This window comes from Biomphalaria glabrata, chromosome 4, assembly GCF_947242115.1.
Source record: "Biomphalaria glabrata chromosome 4, xgBioGlab47.1, whole genome shotgun sequence".
In the NCBI taxonomy this organism is placed as follows: domain Eukaryota; kingdom Metazoa; phylum Mollusca; class Gastropoda; family Planorbidae; genus Biomphalaria; species Biomphalaria glabrata.
Genome location: NC_074714.1, coordinates 35,254,560 through 35,281,496, shown reverse-complemented (window position 1 = coordinate 35,281,496; position 26,937 = coordinate 35,254,560). Strand labels below are relative to the sequence as shown.

General features: G+C 37.2%; 1 protein-coding gene across 9 annotated transcripts in view; it reads left to right on the top strand.

The window, feature by feature from the left end:
- Positions 1-26,937, top strand: part of LOC106052259 (transcription cofactor vestigial-like protein 4) — a 74,926-nt gene that overhangs the window by 18,708 nt on the left and 29,281 nt on the right. The window contains exons 1-2 of one of the 9 annotated variants that reach the window (XM_013207623.2): positions 13,595-13,708; positions 24,755-25,838. The exons of 1 other annotated variant lie outside the window; for it this stretch is intronic. In XM_013207623.2, coding sequence (XP_013063077.2) covers positions 24,869-25,838 — 970 coding nt within the window. In that variant the 5' untranslated portion in view covers positions 13,595-13,708; positions 24,755-24,868. Of the gene's footprint in view, positions 1-13,594; positions 13,857-24,754; positions 25,839-26,937 lie in introns of those variants that run through there. 7 more of the 9 variants (XM_056025234.1, XM_013207633.2, XM_013207596.2 and 4 more) reach the window with 7 other exon arrangements.

Here is a 26,937-nt window from a genome sequence, read left to right as displayed (position 1 = left end):
CTGATTTTCCGATGCCTAAATTTCCGGGTGCCTAAATATCCGGTGCCTAAATTTCCGGGTGCCTAAATATCCGGTGCCTAAATTTCCAGACCCCGTGGACGGGATTGTCTCTCAAAGTAGGACTCAACAGTCACATGAAAAGTCTTTTACAAGATAAACCATGGTCGTTCAAAGTGAAATATGCATTAAGTTCACAATGTTGATATGAACGAATGAGATTATTTTTTTAATGTACCTCCTCCTCCCCATCAATTGGTGCGTGCTAACTTTATGCACTTGTGTGCTTAGACATGCTTAGTTCTATCACTGCCTGGCCTTATGGAAATAGGAAACCCGGGTTTGACTGACAGAAATTCGTTGAGAAGATGTGATTTTGTCAACTTTTAAAAGAAGGCATGCCTACAGAATGTGAAACACACACACGCACACACCTTGCTATTGGAACAATAGAGTTGACAATAAAAATAAAATGTATGTAATACTCGTCTCGGTTAGACTTGGATACAGCACACAATGGATTCCAACAATAGAAACAATACACAGTTTAATGTCTGCATATTGTGCAACGTGTAGGAGTGTGTGTGTGTGTGTGACCGAGTTGAAAGATATCTGTATTCTTTCTTTCTTTTTTAAACTGAGGGGCAAACAACAAAACAGTAATTTAAACATTCAATTGACTGCCAGACGTCAGAATTGCGTCTGTGAATAGGTGACCTAGTTTCCAGTCAGCAACTTGGATTAAACTTTTGGACGTTTGTAGCTGCCCCCCCCCTCTCAACAACACTGTTCTATTGGCTTACGTCAAAAAATATATATGTAAGGGAAAAATTCGAGGAAGGGAGGGGGAAAAACAGACGATGACTCATACTAGGTAGGTGCAGATAATGTACCACCTTAAAACCTTGAACTTGCTAATATTATTACTTGCAGGTGTCTTGGGTTCTCTCGTCTGCTACAGAGGAGCACACACAGAGACAAACGTCTACCCCCGGTCACAACATTTGCACGTCAGCAGACATACAGGCAGATTAGAGGAGCAGATTTAGCCCCCCCCCCCTTTTCTTAAAACAAAATTTGCCAGAGCTTATACGACATTTAGTCTTTTCTCTCGACATTTAGTCTTTTCTCTCGACATTTAGTCTTTTCTCTCGACATTTAGTCTTTTCTCTCGACATTTAGTATTTTCTCTCGACATTTAGTCTTTTCTCTCGGTAGAACATGTCTTGTCTTTCGTGTTTAGTGTTTCCACCGAGGTTTGACTTTGTTTCTTGTTTGGTCAAACTGGGATGTTCAATCGTTTCGTCATATATTTCAGATTTATCATTTCCGCCATTGTGCGCTGTATGTTAACTCTTTTCATCATAGACATTAAGTGTTGTCTTTTAACTCTCTCCCTCCAAGTCATTAAGTGTTGTCTTTTAACTCTCTCCCTCCAAGTCATTGAGTGTTGTCTTTTAACTCTCTCCCTCCCAGGTCATTGAGTGTTGTCTTTTAACTTGAGTGTTGTCTTTTGACTCTCTCCCTCCAAGTCATTGAGTGTTGTCTTTTAACTCTCTCCCTCCAAGTCATTAAGTGTTGTCTTTTAACTCTCTCCCTCCAAGTCATTGAGTGTTGTCTTTTAACTCTCTCCCTCCAAGTCATTGAGTGTTGTCTTTTAACTCTCTCCCTCCAAGTCATTGAGTGTTGTCTTTTAACTCTCTCCCTCGAAGTCATTGAGTGTTGTCTTTTAACTCTCTCCCTCGAAGTCATTGAGTGTTGTCTTTTAACTCTCTCCCTCCAAGTCATTGAGTGTTGTCTTTTAACTCTCTCCCTCCAAGTCATTGAGTGTTGTCTTTTAACTCTCTCCCTCCAAGTCATTGAGTGTTGTCTTTTAACTCTCTCCCTCGAAGTCATTGAGTGTTGTCTTTTAACTCTCTCCCTCGAAGTCATTGAGTGTTGTCTTTTAACTCTCTCCCTCCCAAGTCATTGAGTGTTGTCTTTTAACTCTCTCCCTCGAAGTCATTGAGTGTTGTCTTTTAACTCTCTCCCTCGAAGTCATTGAGTGTTGTCTTTTAACTCTCTCCCTCGAAGTCATTGAGTGTTGTCTTTTAACTTGAGTGTTGTCTTTTAACTCTCTCCCTCCAAGTCATTGAGTGTTGTCTTTTAACTCTCTCCCTCCAAGTCATTGAGTGTTGTCTTTTAACTCTCTCCCTTGAAGTCATTAAGTGTGGTCTATTAATTTAACTCTCTCCCTCGAAGTCATTAAGTATTGTCTATTAATTTAACTATCTCCCTCCAAGTCATTGAGTGTGGTCTATTAATTTAACTCTCTCCCTCGAAGTCATTGAGTGTTGTCTTTTAACTCTCTCCCTCCAAGTCATTAAGTGTTGTCGTTTAACTCTCTCCCTCCAAGTCATTGAGTGTTGTCTTTTAACTCTTTCCCTCCAAGTCATTGAGTGTTGTCTATTAATTTAACTCTCTCCCTCGAAGTCATTGAGTGTTGTCTTTTAACTCTCTCCCTCGAAGTCATTAAGTGTGGTCTATTAATTTAACTCTCTCTCTCTCGAAGTCATTTAGTGTTGTCTATTAATTTAACTCTCTCCCTCGAAGTCATTAAGTGTGGTCTATTAATTTAACTCTCTCCCTCGAAGTCATTGAGTGTTGTCTTTTAACTCGCTCCCTCGAAGTCATTAAGTGTGGTCTCTTAACTCTCTCCCTCGAAGTCATTGAGTGTTGTCTATTAATTTAACTCTCTCCCTCGAAGTCATTAAGTGTTGTCTATTAATTTAACTCTCTCCCTCGAAGTCATTGAGTGTTGTCTTTTAACTCGCTTCCTCGAAGTCATTGAGTGTGGTCTCTTAACTCTCTCCCTCGAAGTCATTGAGTGTTGTCTATTAATTTAACTCTCTCCCTCGAAGTCATTAAGTGTTGTCTATTAATTTAACTCTCTCCCTCGAAGTCATTGAGTGTTATCTTTTAACTCTCTCCCTCGAAGTCATTGAGTGTGGTCTCTTAACTCTCTCCCTCGAAGTCATTGAGTGTTGTCTATTAATTAAACTCTCTCCCTCGAAGTCATTGAGTGTTGTCTTTTAACTCTCTCCCTCGAAGTCATTAAGTGTGGTCTATTAATTTAACTCTCTCTCTCTCGAAGTCATTTAGTGTTGTCTATTAATTTAACTCTCTCCCTCGAAGTCATTAAGTGTGGTCTATTAATTTAACTCTCTCCCTCGAAGTCATTGAGTGTTGTCTTTTAACTCGCTCCCTCGAAGTCATTTAGTGTGGTCTCTTAACTCTCTCCCTCGAAGTCATTGAGTGTTGTCTATTAATTTAACTCTCTCCCTCGAAGTCATTAAGTGTTGTCTATTAATTTAACTCTCTCCCTCGAAGTCATTGAGTGTTGTCTTTTAACTCGCTTCCTCGAAGTCATTGAGTGTGGTCTCTTAACTCTCTCCCTTGAAGTCATTGAGTGTTGTCTATTAATTTAACTCTCTCCCTCGAAGTCATTAAGTGTTGTCTATTAATTTAACTCTCTCCCTCGAAGTCATTGAGTGTTATCTTTTAACTCTCTCCCTCGAAGTCATTGAGTGTGGTCTCTTAACTCTCTCCCTCGAAGTCATTGAGTGTTGTCTATTAATTTAACTCTCTCCCTCGAAGTCATTGAGTGTTTTCTTTTAACTCTCTCCCTCGAAGTCATTGAGTGTTCTCTTTTAACTCTCTCCCTCGAAGTCATTAAGTGTGTTCTATTAATTTAACTCTCTCTCTCTCGGAGTCATTTAGTGTTGTCTATTAATTTAACTCTCTCCCTCTAAGTCATTAAGTGTTGTCTATTAATTTAACTCTCTCCCTCTAAGTCATTAAGTGTTGTCTATTAATTTAACTCTCTCCCTCTAAGTCATTAAGTGTTGTCTATTAATTTAACTCTCTCCCTCGAAGTCATTTAGTGTTGTCTATTAATTTAACTCTCTCCCTCGAAGTCATTTAGTGTTGTCTATTAATTTAACTCTCTCCCTCGAAGTCATTTAGTGCTGTCATTCATTCCTTAAACATTTTTTCAACGGCATAATAGAGAATTGGCATTCAGAACTATAGAAACATTTAACGCAGAATATATTATTGAAGTTGAAAGTTGACAGAAGTGTGGGGGTGGGGTATCTGGGTGAATGTTACCGTGATCGTTTTTTAAATGTATTTATTTAAAAAAAAAGGTTAAAGACCTGAATTCGAACTCGAGAGCTCAAGCATCCTTAAGCCTCATCAAACCAACACAATAACCAATGCGCCAGCGAATCGCTTATGAAAATAGAAGGCTTCTAACTTTAAAGCGGGGAAACTACAAAGTACAAAGGGGGCTAATTCAACTTATTCCACTACATTAGTCAAGTGCAATTTCGATACCCCCAAAAATAATTAATTACCAATAGTTAATTAACTATTTTTATTTATTTATTTATTCATTCTTGTGTTGTCAGGTAAAAGAAAATTATGCTAAATTTTAGTTTGATCCAAGATTGGTGTAGGAAAAATAAGGTGTACAAACTTTTGAACAGACAGACAGACAGACATAGTGACTAGACATAAAAAAAAGACAATTCCTCCTTTATGAAGCTGATGACATTAATGATGAGAGAAAAAAACAACAACATTTTTTATACCCCGTCCCTATGCCCCCCCCCCCCCAATCAACCCTGGTTTAGCTAATGTATATGTCTATACCATTCTAATGGTAGGCCTGTAGATCCAGACGGTGCTCAAAATGTTTCTGTCCATCTATTTATTTAATTGAACTCTTTAATGAATACCTGCGGGAATACCCGCTGACATAGCTGTGTTCAAGATAGAGAATATCTAGACCTCTAGACCAAATTTCATTTTAAAGATGATTAGAATTTGGAAAATCAGTACGGTCAAACCAGATTTGTTTCCTTTGTGGCAATTAGCTATTCTTTTTTTTTTCCCAAAAAAATATACATAAACTGTCAAATTTCTAGAAACATCGTTATAGCCGTTTTCGCCCACCCACCCACTTAACACTTAACCCATGAAGAGTTTATAAGCTAAAAAATATAAACTAGAAAACAAAAGAAATATTTAAAAAAACAAAAAACAAACCTATATTAAGCATAGTTGTATCAATTAGTTTGGATCAGTCATGTAATTAAATTTGTAATTTATTTAGAATAACAATAAAAAAGCATTTATTAAAAAAAAAGGGGGGGGGGAAGCGACCTGAATTCGGACTCATGGCTTTAGTTTTCTCAGGCTTTTGAAGCCAACGCGGTAACCAGCTTATGAACATAGAAGATTGTTAGTTATCTCATGTTTCTATAGTCTCGTCCTAAGATTGTTAGTTATCTCTTGTTTCTATAGTCTCGTCCTAAGATTGTTAGTTATCTCTTGTTTCTATAGTCTCGTCCTAATTTTCATGTTGTGTTTACTAAGACTCAGACAACGGCTAATTCAGCTTATATCAACACTTCAGTCAATTACAATTTCTTTCCCTTGTTCGAGATACTAAACAAAATAATTAATTGCCAATAGTTAATTAAATAAATTGGTATTTAAAAAAATGATTCTTGTGTTGCCAGGTAAAAAAAATAATAGTGCAAAATTTCAGCTTGATCCGAGATTAGGTGTACAAAATTTTTTACCAGACAGACAAACAGAAAGACAGACAAAGCTTTGTAAAAAAGAGGAATTCTGAAATTGTTATCAATGCATTGTGTGTGTTGAGAGTTGTGTCTGTACATGAATCAACAGCCTCAACATGTGTGACCTGTGTCGTAATTTATTTATTTTTTGTAGAGAAAAAAAATATTGTAGCATTTAAAAAAAATATTTTTTTGGTGCATATATTTCAGTTAAATGTAGAATTCATGGTCACGTGGCATCTCAACATTTTATTCTGCAGTGCTAAAAAAGTACAAAAAGAGAATCATTCGACTTTTAAAAAACAAAGCTTAACACTTCCTTTAGTTTGTACACCGGACACACCAAAAATAAGCTGGCTATTTATAGATTTTCCCGGCATTTATGAAAATATCCAATAGAAAAAGCAAACAATCAAACAAATTAGGTGATAAATCTGCACACAATTTCTTAACTTTATTCGAGCACTACACAGCCTACTGTGCAGTTTGTTCACCAGAATAAATATGTTTGTTTAATCACCTTCACCTATCCATTAGTCTGTTGGACCGTTTAGGGCACCGCACAAGATCTGTCAACCGTCTTTCTCCATTCCTCTCTGTCTTTTGTCTTCAATAGGCCTGTCCATTCTTTGATGTTATCTTCCCATCGCTTTCTCTGTCTTCCTCTTCTTCTTCCTGGTACTGTTCCCCGAAGGAAGGTATTTGCGAGCCCTGAGGACCTTGTGATGTTGCCATAGAGTTTAAGTTTACGTTTTTTGAGAGTGGGATTCAATAGTTGCATTAATCCTGTTTCTTATCTCTTCATTCGTGCTGTGGTCTTTGTAAGTGACACCCAGGATCTTTCTGTAGCATCTTAGTTCCATTGTAAGGATCCTCTTCTCGAGATCTGCTGTCAGCGTCCAAGATTCGAATGCATTTAAGAATGTGGCCGTGACCAGGGAGCGCATCAGTGATTTTAGTGTCGAGGGATCTGCATTTGTTTGTCCAGTTAATTAGATATAGCTTTCAATACACAGAAGGCAGCGGATGAGGTTGAGTGGAACAGATTGAGTTTTAGAATGTAGGCCTACAACGAATCAGTTGTGAATTAGATTTACTAGATTGAATGTAATCAAAACACTTGAACTGATGCTAATCTCTACACGGCTCCCCACCCACACACTCTGTCCGCTTAGTTCTGTTTATCGGATTTATCGGAATGTACAATGACTCTACGTTGCTCCAAGTTATTTGATGGCCTGGTAGTTGGCAAGTGTCAAGTTGACTGCTCTGTGTGGAGGACCCTTCAAATGTGTGATGAATGTGGGTTGACTATGAAGCAGGGGGGACCACTACAGAAATAGCATATTTACTTGTGTATGGGGCAGATTGTTATCGGTCCTCTTGACGGGGGCCCACTCAGATCGATAATGGTGAGAGATAGATGAAGTGGACTTGGGCAGTTTTATAGACAGATGACAAGTGGGGGTGGATTGCTGACTGATAGCTAAATAACGTGACGATTTGACGACTGTGTAAGTTTGGTCTTGAAATTGTGTTCTGCAATGTAACGGCTATAACAACATGAACTGTGGAGCAAAACTTTCAACTTGATCAAAGGCTCGCAACAAAAAAAAAGTGTCCATTAATTGTCTTGACCGTACACATTTAATTCTAGATGTCTTTGTTGTTATTTTTTTAGTTGACTGCTTTATTAAAAGTGCAACGGAACAATACATCAGTATGCCATACTTTTTGATGCGGTCCTTGTAGTCCATGACTACAGCTAGGACTTAATTAACGATGAGGGAGAGATGTTGATGCATAGATCTAGTACTCACACTAGAGATATTTCCCTATAGCATGGTGCCTTCACTTGCTCATTGACCTTTAGCGTCTCTTCTGCGTTGATCTAACTGGCAATTAAATCAGTTGCCTTTGTCATCATCCTTTAGCCATCATTTTATATCTATACTCTCGCGTGTACCCCGTCTAGACAATGATTTTAACATTTCAATATGATACCTATAGACTAAAGAGGACCTTTTGGGGGGGGGGGGACTTTTCATAAGAAATTGTTCAACGCTGCTGTTAAAATAAAGATAGCACACCATACTATCTGTTTCTATATGTTGAAAGGGTAGACTTCTGCTGAGTTTCCAGCCTCTATCTGGTGTAGGGGATGAAGATTCCTAACAAGGACATCATGAAGCCGGGCGGGTCCGAGATTGTTTGGTTTGATTCCTGGAGAAGACTTGTTACAACTTACTAAGCATATGCCGCTTGAAAAGGTTATTATATATATATCAATTAACCCTTTATGCTAATATCCTTAACGTCGTCTGCTTCTCCCGGCACAAGGTCACTATAACCCAAGCTTAATTAAAGCTGACCTCGCTGGATCAAACTAAAATAAAAAGTTAAATTCAATTTGTGCCATATGTCGCTGTTTCATGGGGTCAAAAGTCAAGGCCTATTGACACTGAGACTCGATGTGGCAATTTTCATGAACTTATCCGCCCACGTAATTATTTTCTACTTTACGCAAGATCACCCCCCCCTTTTTTTTTTTCTCTGTTATTTCCAATTTAGCTCATAAAAACCTTGAAGGTTATTCTTTGAAAAGTTACAATAGAACGAAAGGCTCTCAAATTGTCGACAAATGAATTAACCCCACCTCCCACGCTCATTTTTTTAAAACTGCAAATCTTAATTAGTTGTAGTCAAATATGATGTCACATGCTGAATCACCCACTCAATCTCATAACCTCGTGGGAGGGTCACTGAGAGTGACTTTTTCCACAACTCCACGCCATCTGTCCCGGTCATATGTTGTTCTCGGTCAATTAGCGAGGGACCAGCGCGTCCATCTTTAGTGTCATTCGCTATCTTCCCTTATACCCTCCGAGCTTCTTACCACCTGCTAGCCAGCCTGGCCCTGTAGAATTGCCTTTGAAAGACAGTTGCTGTTCAAACTTGAGTAGCCAAGTTGGGAATGATCGTGCCTAATCTTTCAAAGACAAATCACTGTATTAAATACTCACAATCTTTCAAAGACAAATCACTGTATTAAATACTCACAATCTTTCAAAGACAAATCACTGTATTAAATACTCACAATCTTTCAAAGACAAATCACTGTATTAAATACTCACAATCTTTCAAAGTGTTTATTGCACAGATTATAAGCAAGTTTTAAATATTCACAATCTTTCAAAGTATTAAATACTCACAATCTTTCAAAGTGTTTATTGCACAGATTATAAGCAAGTTTTAAATACTCACAATCTTTCAAAGTATTAAATACTCACAATCTTTCAAAGTGTTTATTGCACAGATTATAAGCAAGTTTTAAATATTCACAATCTTTCAAAGTATTAAATACTCACAATCTTTCAAAGTGTTTATTGCACAGATTATAAGCAAGTTTTAAATACTCACAATCTTTCAAAGTATTAAATACTCACAATCTTTCAAAGTGTTTATTGCACAGATTATAAGCAAGTTTTAAATATTCACAATCTTTCAAAGTATTAAATATTCACAATCTTTCAAAGTATTAAATACTTACAATCTTTCAAAGTGTTTATTGCACAGATTATAAGCAAGTTTTAAATATTCACAATCTTTCAAAGTATTAAATACTCACAATCTTTCAAAGTATTAAATACTCACAATCTTTCAAAGTGTTTATTGCACAGATTATAAGCAAGTTTTAAATATTCACAATCTTTCAAAGTATTAAATACTCACAATCTTTCAAAGTGTTTATTGCACAGATTATAAGCAAGTTTTAAATATTCACAATCTTTCAAAGTATTAAATACTCACAATCTTTCGAAGTGTTTATTGCACAGATTATAAGCAAGTTTTAAATATTCACAATCTTTCAAAGTATTAAATACTCACAATCTTTCAAAGTGTTTATTGCACAGATTATAAGCAAGTTTTAAATATTCACAATCTTTCAAAGTATTAAATGCTCACAATCTTTCAAAGACATCACTGTGTGAAAAGCCGACAATCTGGAATTATCTTTTTTATATACTTGCAGCTCATTGTCTGAAATCTCAGAATTGAAGGACGCTAGATCTAGATCGCTATGTGCTTGGTCTTTAATAACAAGTTTGAAAACACAACATCATGCACGAATGTAGCTCTTTACAAAGCTTATATCAACTCACTCTGTCTGCCTATATGTCTATCCGTTTGTCTGTCTGTTTATCTGTCTGTCTGTTTTGGTGAAAAGTTTGTACACATTATTTATCCCACACCCATTCTCAGATCAAGTTAAAAAATTATTCATTGGCATAGCCAAGACTTGAATCAATAAAAAAATTTAAACAATTAATCAATTCATTACTGATATTAATTATTTCGTTTGATACCAACAAGGGAAATTAATCCTTCAGTATTCACAGAAACGGCTAAACGTGTAGGGTTTCGTCCCCTTAGATAATTAACACGTTATTTCTCTCACATCCGTTCTTGTATCAAGTTGAAACTTTGAATAATTGTTTATTGTGTTTAACAAAACATGAATCAATTTTTAAAAAATTAACCAATTAGTCAATTAATGATTGGTAATTAATTATTTTGTTTGATTTCGAATAAAGGAAATAACTTCTTCATTATTGCGATGTGTGGCGTTCTTTCCCCTTTGATAAGCTTTGTTTAAAAAAAATGATTTAAATAAATATTTTGCTTGTTTTTCTTTTTTGCTTCGTTCCTTTGTTCTTATTCTGAGTGAATTCATCTACGTCGTTCACTACAGGTTCAACAACCACAACGACAATAATAATAACAATAATAATAATAATAATAGTACCAATAATGAAGTTTCATTGTTCTGTATCTGGGACTAACTGCGGAGGAATCCCTCATGCGGGGCACTGTGTGAAAGTGCAAGGAGTCTGATTGCAAAGGGTTGGTGACAAATTGGGCTCCTGGTGGCTACAGAATGCTCGTACCGTGGGAGAATGGGGGGGAGAAGAAAGAGGACCAGAAGAAGACAATGAGGCTCTAGGGGGGGGGGGAAAGGCCGCCATGTGTGTGTGTGTGTGTCGTTTGTAAGGGCTGTGGAAATCGGGGTGTGTGAAAAAAGTGCAGCAAGCTGTTATAGGGTTGTCTGCCTTTATAGGGATGGACCCAGTTTTACTTTTAGTTTACAAAATAACATACACAATGAAGTTGTGGGACATTTGAAATTTGTTTATTGTGTTTTAAGTGTATATGTTGTCTCTTTTTAAAATTGATCAAATCTATGTGGACCCGCTTATATCTGCATGCTATAAGTGTGAATGTACTGTCTATATCTAGTTGTATAAACAGATGTATAGTAAATACTTTAAGAAAGTTGTGGACTCTTTTTTTTTTAATTACATTGTACATAGTAAAAATAGTTATCTAATTATTTTTTTTTAAATCTAATTGTCATCTAGTACTGCTGGGGCAGTGCAATGTTATCACATCCATTCCTACAAGAAACTCGTGAATCTCATGTTGAAACAAATGACTTACAATATTAGCATAAACTATTATTATTCTTTTTTATTATTCCTAAAAGAGTACAATGACAATCGTGCAATATTTTAGTTTGAACAAATACAATTGTATGACATTACTATTCTCTGTCTGCGTAAGCAACTCATCTACTGCTCAACTTGGATCAAAGAAACATTAGAAACAATTTAGGCTTGTCTCTCCTTCACATTGTCCAATGTATCAGGTCTGCGGTAGTATTATCTTATCTATTACAGATGTTACCTCAAAAGTGAATAGAATTACGTCCTACGCTTAATCCTGTGTCAATCTAGTCATACATGCTAATCATTGACTGGCAAGTCGTTGGCTATCCTGGCTGATTCAGGCTCTATTAGCACTAGGGAAGAAAGAGCACTTGTAAAAGTTTGTCCTAGCATATGGAATAAGAAATGTACATTTATCTTTGTGTCTTTATGAGTATTTTATTAGGTTTTGTTTTTGCATTTGTTTATATTGTTCAGTGTTTTATAATACTTTCTATTTTTTTGGTACTTTTTTATTTTCTGTCCTGAAGGGTCTCTAAATTTAGTGATTGCTATGTAAAAGTCTATTATTAATATCTATGTCAGGAAATGTCTGGAATAGTCTGGATGCACGATCCATAAAGGGGATGGATTAACATTAAATGAAACGTTACTATAAAGCCATGTTCGTTCGGCCCAAACACGCGAAACATTTCATTGTGTACTCAATAGAGTCAAAGATTTATTCTGTAAAACAAAGCTATAAGGTTTGAAGACTTTCTAGCTCAGATATGACCTAATAGTTATGCTTTGGTATTGTATACATCTAAAGCTAAAGACATAAAAAGCCATGGGTTTGCATGCTGCTATCTTGGTTTACAACTTGAGTTTCGGATAAAACGGTTGAGGGCGAAAACATTGTTGGGAGTGTTTTCACGTGTGTGTGTGTGTATGTCTCTAAGAGGTCACACACAACTTTTGGAACGAGCAAGACCACAGGTCAAGGTAGCTGAGTTTGTAAAAAATAAAAGGTACAATAGCCGCACTAACAATCGGGCCATTGATTCTAGCAGACGTGGGAACTACTGCCTGGTGGGAATGGAGCAAGTGTGGTTGTGTGGGAGGTCAACGTGTGGAGTGACTGCTGATGGGACGTTTGGTTGACACCACTGACCGTTAGAGGAAAAACCAAGTCATCAACGTGTCTCCATTGCTCTCTCTTGCTGTTTATCTATCAAACTGTTTATCTATCAAATTGGCTATCGGGTTTGAGATTCAGACTGTTTTTAGGATGATCTCGCGTTTAAATCCACCCCGCCGACATCACCTGTTGTTCTGTTGGGGTTTTGAGCTGCAATGTAATATCTTCACTCCTGGAACTGAGTTGTGTTTTTAAGTCATTACGTTACACTAATGAATTTCATGGTATTCGAAGTAATGAATTAAGTTAAGATATTTGATCTATAAGTCCAAGGGAAAAAAACAAACATTGTTGAATAACAATTAAAAAAAAAACATGCGCTAGTAATAGTGTTCTTGTTTCATGAATATGTGTCTATATCTATTATATCTACCAATCTACAAGACTTTCTACAATCTTCTTGTTTCATGAATATGTGTCTATATCTATTATATCTACCAATCTACAAGACTTTCTACAATCTTCTTGTTTCATGAATATGTGTCTATATCTATTATATCTACCAATCTACAAGACTTTCTACAATCTTCTTGTTTCATGAATATGTGTCTATATCTATTATATCTACCAATCTACAAGACTTTCTACAATCTTCTTGTTTCATGAATATGTGTCTATATCTATTATATCTACCAATCTACAAGACTTTCTACAATCTTCTTGTTTCATGAATATGTGTCTATATCTATTATATCTACCAATCTACAAGACTTTCTACAATCTTCTTGTTTCATGAATATGTGTCTATATCTATTATATCTACCAATCTACAAGACTTTCTACAATCTTCTTGTTTCATGAATATGTGTCTATATCTATTATATCTACCAATCTACAAGACTTTCTACAATCTTCTTGTTTCATGAATATGTGTCTATATCTATTATATCTACCAATCTACAAGAATTTCTACAATCTTCTTGTTTCATGAATATGTGTCTATATCTATTTGATATACCAATCTTCAAGAATTTCTACAATATTCTTGTTTCATGAATATGTGTCTATATCTATTATATCTACCAATCTACAAGACTTTCTACAATCTTCTTGCTTTGAAACACTCTGCCTAGCAGTGGGAGCCTCCACAAGTAGCCAGAGCGTTCACAACGTTTGGGGCGGGGTGGTAGGGTGTAAGGTGCGTGGGGGAGAGGGGGGAGCGGATTCATGAATCGACCGAGTGTGAGAGCGGCGGCCAAACCGCACGGTAACAGCTACCGTTAGTCGGCCTCCTCCCCTACTGTTACGCCAGGTCGTCCAGGGGGGTGTCTCCTATTTTTTTTTTACCTGTTGTACCTGACTCAACTGGTGGTGGCCCTGTTTATTTTCTTCTCTCTCTCCGTGGGATCGTACAGGGAGACGAGTTCTTTCTAGATACACCAGACTCTTTTAATGTGAGGATCTTGTAGGCTCTAAGTGAACAGTGTATAGGAAGGATTACTTACGAACACTTGGTTCTATTGTATGTGAATGTTGGTGCAATTGTGTCATCTATTCGGTACAAAGAGTGTAGTCTTGTGTTTGGGATCGTGGCTCTAATTTGTAAATATTTGCATGCGATTTAAATTCATTTCAATTTTGTGAACCCCTCAGCGCCACCTTGACTACGTGATATCGTGACTGATGAAGTTAATCTAGAATCTACATCTAAATCTGGGTCTACATTACATGTTTATAAAGAGGGAAATGAAGGGTTTGTTGTAATAAGATGTCGGGTAATGTGTTCAAGAACTGGAGTTATACATCTAGATCTAGATTAGATCTAACTGCTGATAGAATGGTAGACTACTCAAGTCTACTGAGTTGGGCCGATTCTAATGTTATATAATGTATGCATTCGTACCCCTAGAAAACTGATACTTAGCAGGCTAGTAGCGCAAATAACTCTGTTGCTTCTACTGTTGGTCTTAGTAGGCATCTTGATCTACCAACACGGCAGCATCTAATACCAACCAACAAAACTCAGCGGTCACTTGGTTACTTTGTTGCATAACTTCCGCGCTGTGCAAAAAGGAATCACGGCCCTTAACTACCAACTACATTCCTGGGAATGAAAGTAATTGTATAGTTTCACAAATTGTGATTTATATTGCACTGAATTTCAATGATTATATATCATGACTAAACAATGAAAGACATTGACTCATATCTACATTATATGTCAAGATTTGGACCCATGTAAAATGGCAAAACTCTGATTAATATGTAATGACAAATGAAACTTATGCCAACCTACATTATTAATGGTTTGTTTGATTAAAATAAACTTGTAACTTTATATATAGCCTAAATCTAGTGACACAATATTCAAGCTTTTATGCTAGAGATTTGCTAAAGGTCCATCCATTTCAGAAAATTGAAAATTTCATTATCACAGACTTGAATCTTTGATAAGTCAGCACACAAGTATAAAGAATTTAAATACTAATCTACAGAAATAGTATTGAAATGAAGAACAATAAATAAATGACCGTTTCATATTATTCTCTTTCTTTTATATAAATCTATAGGCCTACTCATTTTTTTCCCGATATCCGGGAAGTAAGCAGTATTAGCGACTGAAAAATTAAAGCCATAACTTTTATTTATGTTTAGCTCCCATTTTTAGCTCTATTCGAATCTTATACATGTACAAACTTAAACTAATTTCGAGAATAAATGTGTAGCACAACAACTTAGGATATGGTAAAATATATCGGCCTAATATTGAAGCCTAAATCTCCCTCTCCCTCTTTCCCACCTGAAAAAAAAACAACATCCTATTGGTAGTTATCGGCTCGAAGTAAAAAAAAAAATCCTATTGGTAGTTATCGGCCCCGAAGTAAAAAAACAAATCCTATTGGTAGTTATCGGCTCGAAGTAAAAAAAAAAATCCTATTGGTAGTTATCGGCCCCGAAGTAAAAAAACAAATCCTATTGGTAGTTATCGGCCCCGAAGTAAAAAAAAAAATCCTATTGGTAGTTATCGGCCCCGAAGTAAAAAAAAAAATCCTATTGGTAGTTATCGGCCCCGAAGTAAAAAAAAAAATCCTATTGGTAGTTATCGGCCCCGAAGTAAAAAAAAAAATCCTATTGGTAGTTATCGGCCCCGAAGTAAAAAAAAAAATCCTATTGGTAGTTATCGGCCCCGAAGAAAAAAACAACAACATCCTATTGGTAGTTATCGGGCCCGAAGTAAAAAAAAAAATCCTATTGGTAGTTATCGGCCCCGAAGAAAAAAACAACAACATCCTATTGGTAGTTATCGGGCCCGAAGTAAAAAAAAAAATCCTTCAAAATTTGCACATCTTCTTGTCGAACGTATTTAGTCACTACACTAAAGCACCATAGATACAAATGGGAAGAAGATAATATCTGTACATGTACCAAATTCCATTGCTTAGTTATACTTGTATAGTTTAATCTATAGCAGAATTTCTCTATGTTTTTTGGCTTATTGTAGTCATAAGCGATACAGTTTTACTTAGCGGTACTCACTCGCAACTAAATCTCACTTGTCCATATAAATCTAGACTACCTTTATAATACTAGTACTTCGAATTATGTCTAACTAAATAGGCCTTTTGTTTTTGTCAAATGTTTATGCTGATGTGTTTTTTTTTTTTAAACAAATGGCTCACTTATTTTTCTTACTAATTAAACGAGTCTTAGAATTTAGATTAACCTAGATGTTTAGTGCTTAGAAAATCTAGAAATAGGATAGAATTTTAGAAATTACGTACGACCCACTTTTAAAAACTAGGTTATAACTATTGTGTCCCACTTTTTAAAACTAGGTCAGCAATTTAATCGGTTTTCTGAAAACTGAATTGACAAAAAAGTATTTAAATTGTAAATAATTTGTTGAGACTTCTATACCAATTCCAGTCTTCGTTAATCCTTCATAGTAAATAATATGTCCAAAGAAACTTTCAGATAGCCATGTTTTGTATCATATGTCCCTAACAGACTTTCAGACAATTGAAAAGAAGCGATCCATTTACTTGGCCTCGGTTTTGATTGAAGCAGAGTTCTTGTAATTGACCTTCTATTCTAAAGTAAATAGACTATATAAAACCATGAAACTATCTATCTACATAAAAGAACAACTCTAGATAAGGAAATCTCTACTACAGTTTCTAAACGGTTCAGTATAATGAAATCGGACTATCTAAAGTCTCCAAGTTCACATTTTTTTCCCAGCTTATAATATACAAACAGAGAGCAAGGTATTGTGTGCAGTCTTATTAAAATAAACTTTTTTTTGGTCCAAAATATCTCCCCCTCCCCCTTTTTTTTTTCAACTCAAAGATATGACGGATGTGAAATTAAGTCTCGTTGACACTAGGAGACTTCTAGGAGGTACATCTCCCCCATGCAGTGACCATGCTAAAACACCATCATTAAATAAACCTACCAAAGAAGTAATATAGTTTACTATTGCCCTGTGCCATATCGCTATACTTTCTAAGTCTAATACCACTGTCCTCAGGGCCTGCCTTACGAAAATGCGGGGTCCAATTTAATGGACACTTGCGAGGCCTGCTCTTTTAATTATGTAACAACTTTTACTGTTAATTAGATCATTATATCAATATTGTTATATACTATGCATAGGTAGCAACTCAAACGCACTATGTGCCAATATCGTACCCTAGACCTACACTAAATATGTTAACCCTTGAAGTCCTACATCACCTGGGACAAGAGCCATGACTGATAGCGCTACTTGCTGAATGTAAATTGGAGCCCTATTGAAGCAATCAGTCAAATCTGCCTAAGGCCAGCCCTGATTGTCCTGTGCCGATATAGTCTCTATGTCTAATACCATTGTCTTGCGCTATATCGCTACGTTAATGACAACTAATGTTACGCTAATCCCGCCACTTGATTTCATTGAACCCAGTTCGTTTTTGTACTTTTGAAATTCTAACAAAGGGGTGGGAGGAAGAAGGTTACAATCGTTACAGTCACGTTTTACTAAAACAACTTCTGCGGATTGTCTTCTGCGTCCAAAGTACCAGTACGTCACCGATTGGCTCCTGGCAGACGTGCATCGGGGAGAGGGTGGAGGGAAAAGTCTGGCTTTATTTATGAAACCACGAGCATGTTGTGGGCTGAAGGACATGCGTGCTAAGAAAAGCAGACTGCATGACATAATGAGCTGCGGAGCAGATCTGAGCAGAAGTCTGTGGGAGGGAAGCATGGAAAGATTTTAGTTTTGTTCAAGAGCAGACGTACATCTAGGCCTATCTCTTTTGTAACATTAAATGTTTGTTTGTGTTACATCTTTTCAGCTTCGTTCTATAGGTTCATTGTTCAATTTTTTCTCATTGATCTTCTACAAATCTTCCATGATTAACGAGCTAAGATTTATCAAGTTTAAACGTGACAAAGATTTCGTCATGATATCTTTCTGTTCTGTGTCTTTGTAGAACTGTGTTTTACTGTGTCTTTGTAGAACTTTGTTTTACTGTGTCTTTGTAGAACTTTGTTTTACTGTGTCTTTGTAGAACTGTGATTTACTGTCTTTATAGAATTGTGTTTTACTGTGTTTTTATAGAACTGTGTGTTTTTTAATATATAGAACTGTGTTTTACTGTGTTTTTATAGAACTGTGTGTTTTTTAATATATAGAACTGTGTTTTACTGTGTTTTTATAGAACTGTGTTTTACTGTGTTTTATTGTGTCTTTGTAGAACTGTGTTTTACTGTGTCTCTGTAGAACTGTTTTACTATATCTTTATAGAACCGTGTTTTACTGTGTCTTTGTAGAACCATGTTTTACTGTGTTTTTATAGAACTGTGTTTCTGTAGAACTGTGTTTTTATAGAACTATGTTTTACTGTATCTTTGTAGAACTGTGTTTTACTATGTCTTTGTAGAACTGTGTTTTACTGTGTCTTTGTAGAACTGTTTTACCGTGTCTTTGTAGAACTGTGTTTTGCTGTGTCTTTGTAGAACTGTGTTTTGCTGTGTTTTTGTAGAATTTCTCTTTTAATGGCTAGGCTATTTTACGATAGCTTCTCTTTCAATGACTAGACTATTTTACGATAGCTTCTCTTTCAATGACTAGACTATTTTACGATAGCTTCTCTTTCAATGACTAGACTATTTTACGATAGCTTCTCTTTCAATGACTAGACTATTTTACGATAGCTTCTCTTTCAATGACTAGACTATTTTACGATAGCTTCTCTTTCAATGACTAGACTATTTTACGATAGCTTCTCTTTCAATGACTAGACTATTTTACGATAGCTTCTCTTGTACAAGGCCCAAATATCTTTCGAAGTCTTTTCTCAAACACTAAGTTATAACAAAACGAACATCTGGTGAGAATAGTGTAGAATAGTTGAATTTGACATAATATCCAGAGACCTAGATGAAGAAACCTTTTCTTTAAATCTTTCTCATTTTGGAATAATTTCTGGTATTCCAATATGAAGCTGATCAATATCTGACATTGGTACTCTGGTTATCGCCTAGTTGTTGATCTCTTTTAATTGTGTACAATTGTCTGTATACATTTAAAAAAACAACTTATACCATTAAATCTCTAAAATTGATCATCATCTTTTCTCTGCCTGTAGTCCCTTCAGCTCCCCCCAGATGTCTCGGTTCTGGGCTCTCGGTTTTGTGCGAGTTTCTCCAACTGTCCCACATCTTTGCCCATCTGGTTGGCGTCTTCTTCCAAATCTCCTAAAATGACGTAAGTCATTGTCTTTGAATACCGGAAATACGTAGTTCATACATATAGAAAACCTGTACTCAAGTCTTTTTTGGGATCTCATCAATTCTTATAAACAATCCTTTGACAGAATATTTTGGACTTCTAAAACACAATCTGTATTAAATATAGTTGCTTTATTTTTTGTTTGAAAAATGTGATTCCGATGTTTGCCTTTCTTCCAAGTGAAAATCCTTTAAAAATAGTGTCTACATATAGTCTACATAGGTACATGCTAAATACATATTTTAACTTTGGTTGGACCAACGGTTACATTGCGTCGCCACCCTTTCTGTGTGTTATTTGTTTACAAAATAAATCATTTGTTTACCAATAAACAGACACATCTGTTTCCAACATTACGATTGAAAATATGATCGGAATTGATAGCGGTCCGTGTATTTTAACTTCTAATTGGTTTGGAAAAGTCAAAATTCGTTGGGGCTCGTTACAGTAGCAATCCCTTCATCTTGTTGTTTGTATCAAGACTGAAGTGAACCGTTTCATAACCAGCTCAGGTTTTCAATCCTGAATGAAATCCTTCACTTATGAATGAAATTGTAACCTGGGATTCAACAGAAATAGCCCCCCCCTCCCCATCCGTACTTACTCTCCCAACCCCTTTCCTCTCTGACAACTTCTTATCTGTCTGCTGTAACCAGGGATTCTCAAAAGTTCTCCTGAAAAGTGTGTCATGATAGCTACTTGGATTTATACACCTACAAAACAAGAGGAAACGTCTGACTCATAACTAGATCTATATTTGTTGACGTCATTTATGTCTGGTATAAAAAAACCTGTCAGAAACATTCTCGTGTCTGTCACTTGATGTTCACGCACATAAATGTACAGGCTTTTAGTTTCTGTTCACTGAGATGTACAGGCTTTTAGTTTCTGTTCACTGAGATGTACAGGCTTTTAGTTTCTGTTCACTGAGATGTACAGGCTTATAGTTTCTGTTCACTGAGATGTATAGGCTTTTAGTTTCTGTTCACTGAGATGTACAGGCTTTTAGTTTCTGTTCACTGAGATGTACAGGCTTTTAGTTTCTGTTCACTGAGATGTATAGGCTTTTAGTTTCTGTTCACTGAGATGTACAGGCTTTTAGTTTCTGTTCACTGAGATGTACAGGCTTATAGTTTCTGTTCACTGAGATGTATAGGCTTTTAGTTTCTGTTCACTGAGATGTACAGGCTTTTAGTTTCTGTTCACTGAGATGTACAGGCTTTTAGTTTCTGTTCACTGAGATGTATAGGCTTTTAGTTTCTGTTCACTGAGATGTATAGGCTTTTAGTTTCTGTTCACTGAGATGTATAGGCTTTTAGTTTCTGTTCACTGAGATGTACAGGCTTTTAGTTTCTGTTCACTGAGATCTATAGGCTTTTAGTTTCTGTTCACTGAGATGTATAGGCTTTTAGTTTCTGTTCACTGAGATGTACAGGCTTATAGTTTCTGTTCACTGAGATGTATAGGCTTTTAGTTTCTGTTCACTGAGATGTATAGGCTTTTAGTTTCTGTTCACTGAGATGTACAGGCTTTTAGTTTCTGTTCACTGAGATGTACAGGCTTATAGTTTCTGTTCACTGAGATGTACAGGCTTATAGTTTCTGTTCACTGAGATGTACAGGCTTTTAGTTTCTGTTCACTGATATGTACAGGCTTATAGTTTCTGTTCACTGAGATGTACATGCTTTTAGTTTCTGTTCACTGAGATGTACAGGCTTTTAGTTTCTGTTCACTGAGATGTATAGGCTTTTAGTTTCTGTTCACTGAGATGTACAGGCTTTTAGTTTCTGTTCACTGAGATGTATAGGCTTATAGTTTCTGTTCACTGAGATGTATAGGCTTTTAGTTTCTGTTCACTGAGATGTACAGGCTTTTAGTTTCTGTTCACTGAGATGTACAGGCTTTTAGTTTCTGTTCACTGAGATGTATAGGCTTTTAGTTTCTGTTCACTGAGATGTAAAGGCTTATAGTTTCTGTTCACTGAGATGCACAGGCTTTTAGTTTCTGTTCACTGAGATGTACAGGCTTTTAGTTTCTGTTCACTGAGATGTATAGGCTTTTAGTTTCTGTTCACTGAGATGTATAGGCTTTTAGTTTCTGTTCACTGAGATGTACAGGCTTTTAGTTTCTGTTCACTGAGATGTATAGGCTTTTAGTTTCTGTTCACTGAGATGTACAGGCTTTTAGTTTCTGTTCACTGAGATGTACAGGCTTATAGTTTCTGTTCACTGAGATGTATAGGCTTTTAGTTTCTGTTCACTGAGATGTATAGGCTTTTAGTTTCTGTTCACTGAGATGTACAGGCTTTTAGTTTCTGTTCACTGAGATGTACAGGCTTATAGTTTCTGTTCACTGAGATGTATAGGCTTTTAGTTTCTGTTCACTGAGATGTACAGGCTTTTAGTTTCTGTTCACTGAGATGTACAGGCTTATAGTTTCTGTTCACTGAGATGTATAGGCTTTTAGTTTCTGTTCACTGAGATGTACAGGCTTTTAGTTTCTGTTCACTGAGATGTATAGGCTTTTAGTTTCTGTTCACTGAGATGTACAGGCTTTTAGTTTCTGTTCACTGAGATGTATAGGCTTTTAGTTTCTGTTCACTGAGATGTACAGGCTTTTAGTTTCTGTTCACTGAGATGTACAGGCTTATAGTTTCTGTTCACTGAGATGTATAGGCCTAGATACCAGATCTAGAGTGCAGTCACACTCGACAACTGGGCGATGTATATAATTGGTCAGCAGGCGTGAGTTGACCACTTTATCTTAATGGAGTTGTTTTTGATTCTCTGGATTTAAAAAAATCGTGATTTATCTTTTTCACGGTGTTTGAATATCAACTGCTTCCTGAACTCAAAAGGTCGAATGGAAAAAAAGTTCACTAGTGTCATAGTGTAAAAGCGAAGTTCTTTTTTTTTTAACCTTGCCTTTTTGTTTGTTTGATCACTAATAAAAAAAAATATAGTCTATAGAAGACACAATCAAGCCCGAAGATTAATATTCTAATCTAATCTAATCATTTCTACATTTGATGCTGACCAAGTGTGTCTTAAGTTGTCTAGAAACAATCGTACATCCAGTAAATATCTGAGACTTTGTTTTATCGACTTTTCAATTAGATTTCAAGTTGACTTCAGAGCACATGAACTCTCTACACACGCCTACACCCAAGTTTCTCTCTTGAAATGTTAAGATGTCTGCGTTCAGGGTACTGTGAACAAGTTGTGATCAGTTTGAGATTCACTCTACTTTATTCTACCAGCATAGATATGTATCTTACCGGATGCGTGGATAGCTTCAAATCAAATGGAGATGACCCGCCTCCCCCATCTCTCCCCCCCCCCACACACACACCTCCTATCCATATGGCGCCTTCCTTCCTCTTCTCACATTATACCCCCCCCCCCCAAGCCTTTTACTATTGCAACTTTAGAAACAAAGTTTGTGAATGTGTGGCGGGTGGAGGATAGATATGTAAATCTAGAGAGTTAATGCACGATCAAGAGAAGTTTTGAATGAAGATGTTTAGCAGTGTTCTTTGTGTGTGTGTTGGCGTGTGTAGGCTGTAGGGCATTCATTCATGTTTTCTTGACACTAGATGTAGATACAGATAATTAGTTGTCTGTTTTCTTGACACTAGATGTAGATACAGATAATTAGTTGGCTGTTTTCTTGACACTAGATGTAGATACAGATAATTAGTTGTCTGTTTTCTTGACACTAGATGTAGATACAGATAATTAGTTGGCTGTTTTCTTGATGTCTCATTTTCGTTCTTTAATGTTCTCAGCCCTAACCTTGGAGAAGTCCAACAAACTAGTCCGAGATGAATGCATGGTTTCCCAATCCAGCTCCGTACACTCTGTTGTTAAGAAATATTATATCTAATACCTTGGGGTCAGAGACCCAGTGTACATACAGACTTAGGTCCTCCTCCTATCCTAGCACTCCACGGCCTCTGGTTTGGATTTGTTCCCATTCCGTGACCATGGGCTACTTCCTCCTCCCCCAATGTCCTGTCCGGACTAGACAATATAAATGTGTTAATCACTTTCATTCAAATAATCGGACTTTGATATAATGTTTGAAAGTAAGGTCTTGAGCCTCTAACACAGTGAACACAACTAAGGAGCGTCAATTAAGTTTAGCATCTCTAAATCTGCTAATTGTTTGCTTTAGTGGCATCTCTAAATGACTTCCATACTAGAATCTTTGAATGGCTGCTATGGTACAATTTCTGAGTGACTTCTGTAGTAGAATCTTTGAATGACTTCTATACTAGAATCTTTGAATGGCTGCTAGGGTAGAATTTCTGAGTGACTTCTGTAGTAGAATCTTTGAATGACTTCTATAGTAGAATCTTTGAATGGCTGCTATGGTAGAATTTCTGAGTGAGTTCTGTAGTAGAATCTTTGAATGACTTCTATAGTAGAATCTTTGAATAGCTGCTAGGGTAGAATTTCTGAGTGACTTCTGTAGTAGAATCTTTGAATGACTTCTGTAGTAGAATCTTTGAATGATTTGAATCTTTGAATGGCTGCTAGGGTAGAATTTCTGAGTGATAGGTAACTTGGATATTTGCTATACTTGCTGTAGTAAAATATATGAAATATTTCTAAGTTAAATCTCCGAATGATAGCTACAGTAATACGCTCATTACTTCTATGTAGATCATATAAATATTGTTTGTTTACGATTGGTGAATGAGGTCCATTACGATATGACATAATAAACGTCCGTCTCACATACATGTGTTTAAAACTGACCCACCATCCTAGTACCCCCCCCCCCCTTTTGAATTATTATGCTTACTAATTTTTAAGACACACCTTTAGTTATGTTTGACTTGAAGGCCCATTTCAGTTTTGCTTGACTTGCGGGGCCACATTCAGTTCTGATTGACTTCGTGGGTCCACCTTTAGAACTACTCGCTCGCCCAATCCAAGTCCAAAGTCTGATGACCAAAGACTTGCTGTTTGAAGCACGTTGACACTCAATTCTTTCATTTATCTGGAGTGAGTACGTGTGGGAAGAGGGGGCAGGGTGGGAAAACTGGATTGCTCACCTACTTCACGCTGAGCCAGACGTGGCCAGGGAGGCGCACACATGCTTTGTTAAACACTTGCTTTGTTAAACACTTGCTTTGTTAAACACTTGTTTGAGTTTCTCGACTTGATGACACGGAAACCAGCAAAACCGGCACGTGAGGTCATCGTAAACATTCACTTCCGGTTACTTAGTAGATTTGTTTTCATTGCCATATTTGTATTTTATTTCACATGGATGCCAAAAGTATGAATTCCGCAAATTATTTAAATGGTTGAGGATTTGATACTGAGGTTCGCATAGGTGTAACGTATATGATATTATTAGTTTTCGATGTTATTATTATTGAAATATATGTTGTTTTTTTCGGCACTAGTCACAATGAAATGTAGCAGTGTAAAAGTTAAGATTTCGGCATTGATATAAATTTAATCTCAACACTACTATAGTCCTACGTCCTTGCGTTACCCTGATCTGACGTCCTGTCACTAGTCTTTCATTTATAAAGTAACTCTAGCCTCGCGTCTGTTTTTAGTTTAGACATGTTTTTACGCTATCCGTTACGTACCTTCTTTAAGTATTTCTATCACAATCGCATACATATTACAGTGTCAATATAGTAAGCAGCACATATAATGCTTAATAGTGTAGCCAAATATTATCATTCTTTTCTGGATTTTAGCGACATTTATAGGTTCTATTAATTCAGTCTTGCGTATTGCGAGTGAAGAATCTTCATTTTCCATGGTGACAATCTAGAAACACAAAAACTATGAACTGATCTTTTGGATCTTGAATGTCTTCGGTTATAGCCAGTGTGTCTACAAAGATCAACATGCACGATCCAAAACTCTCTGCATCGGTTGCTCATCAACAGCTGCTGCTGCCCGAGTCGATATTGGATAATGTCCCTGGACATACCCTGCTGCGCCCACATTATCACATGGCGAGTGACCACTTCGAGCACCAGAAGATGTCCACTTTGCCCCTCGCACTGCCTTCCCACGAAGATGTGTCTGAGATGTCTGGTCACCTGTCTTTCCTCCACCGGATGAAGGAACTTGGCGTTGGCATGGAGAGTGCACGGAGTAGCGGATCCATCTTCACCGACCTCTCCACTCACTACAGCTACACAGACTTGCTCTATGCCAGGGGCCTGTGCGGTGTTTTTCGTTCGGACTCGGGGCTTTTGCCCTTACACTTGTCATCATATACGGACAGGTTCCTCGGTGGGTCTGTATATCATAATCGCACGTCAGCGCCTGGCGTCGTGATCAAAGACTATCCCGAGGCTGCCTCACTGCCTCTGCCATCAGCATCCTCCAGAATATCAGACGCTCTGTCCTTGTCGCCCCTCCATGTGTCAACGACTTTGGCTTCATCGTCGTCTCCATCATCGTCGCTGTCTTCCCCGTCCCCTCACCGCCAGTCCTCCGTCAGTCCAGACTCGTGTTCAGACATTTACTCACATCGGCGTCAGAATGTTCCTTTCTCTGTGACTTGCCTGCCATTGACTCTGTATGAAGACCGCGTCCCGCCCAGTGAGAGGTGCTCCAGATCCATGAATCTCGGACTCTCTCACCCTCACCCGTGGCAGACGCCGTCTTCCATCATAGCTTCAAGGCCGGTTCCACCACTGCTAAGTCTGTACGAACCTCGGGTCAGTTCTCTGGACACTCGCTCCTCTGTGGGCAGTTTTTTAGAACGTTATATTACCTCCTCGTCTTTGTTAGCCCCCAATGTTCACAGACCTCTTCCATTCAAAGGTAAGTTCACCCTTTCATGTCAATATACCTTGGAAATAGTTTTCAAGTTATTTAGCACTAGAAATATTCTTTAGAATGGATCTAAGTGTGCTGTTGGCTTGAATGTATGTCATTATTTGATTGATAAGTAATACACCTAATTTATATTCTAATACAAATAGTAATGTAAAGGGCATTTTATTTTACCTAATGTCTTTGACATAGTGTTTAGAAACAAGTATTTCATTATCTAACCACTTTATTTGAGGAAGAAAAAGTTTGGGAATAAGAAAAGTTGTTGAACCTCCATTGCTTAAGTTTGTGACAGCTCTTGCATTGGCTCACCTTGGAGTCGGCAAATAATAAGATCTATACACATTTCTTCCTTCCACCTGGTACTGTGATCTGTAGGATAGTTTTTGCTAGGCCGTTGATAATTATCACGTGACTAAAAAAAAAAAGTAAAGTAAAAGTCATCTGTTTCTGTGGCCCACGGTTAATGAGGGTGTCATGTGGCCACTAAGCTTTACTTTCCTCAACTCCCAGCTAATCGTCTACATGTTCTTGTCCCTTCAACTATGAACACATTATCCTATAACAAGCTTCATTGTTTCAATCTTTCCGTGACGTAGTTGACGTCCAACATTCCTTTGGCCAAACCTTCGTCGGCACAGTAGGCAGGGTTCAAACTCAGCACCATATAGCGACCAGGCGTCTTTATAAACTCCTCGGCCAGGCGTCTTTATAAACTTTACGGCCAGGCGTCTTTAAAAACTTCACACGGCCAGGCGTCTTTATAAACTTCACCATCAGGCGTCTTTATAAACTTTACGGCCAGGAGTCTTTATAAACTCCACACCATCAGGCGTCTTTATAAACTTTACGGCCAGGAGTCTTTATAAACTTTACGGCCAGGCGTCTTTATAAACTTTACGACCAGGCGTCTTTATAAACTTTACGGCCAGGCGTCTTTATAAACTCCACGGCCAGGCGTCTTTATAAACTTTACGACCAGGCGTCTTTATAAACTCCACGGCCAGGCGTCTTTATAAACTTTACGGCCAGGCGTCTTTATAAACTCCACGGCCAGGCGTCTTTATAAACTCCACACGGCCAGGCG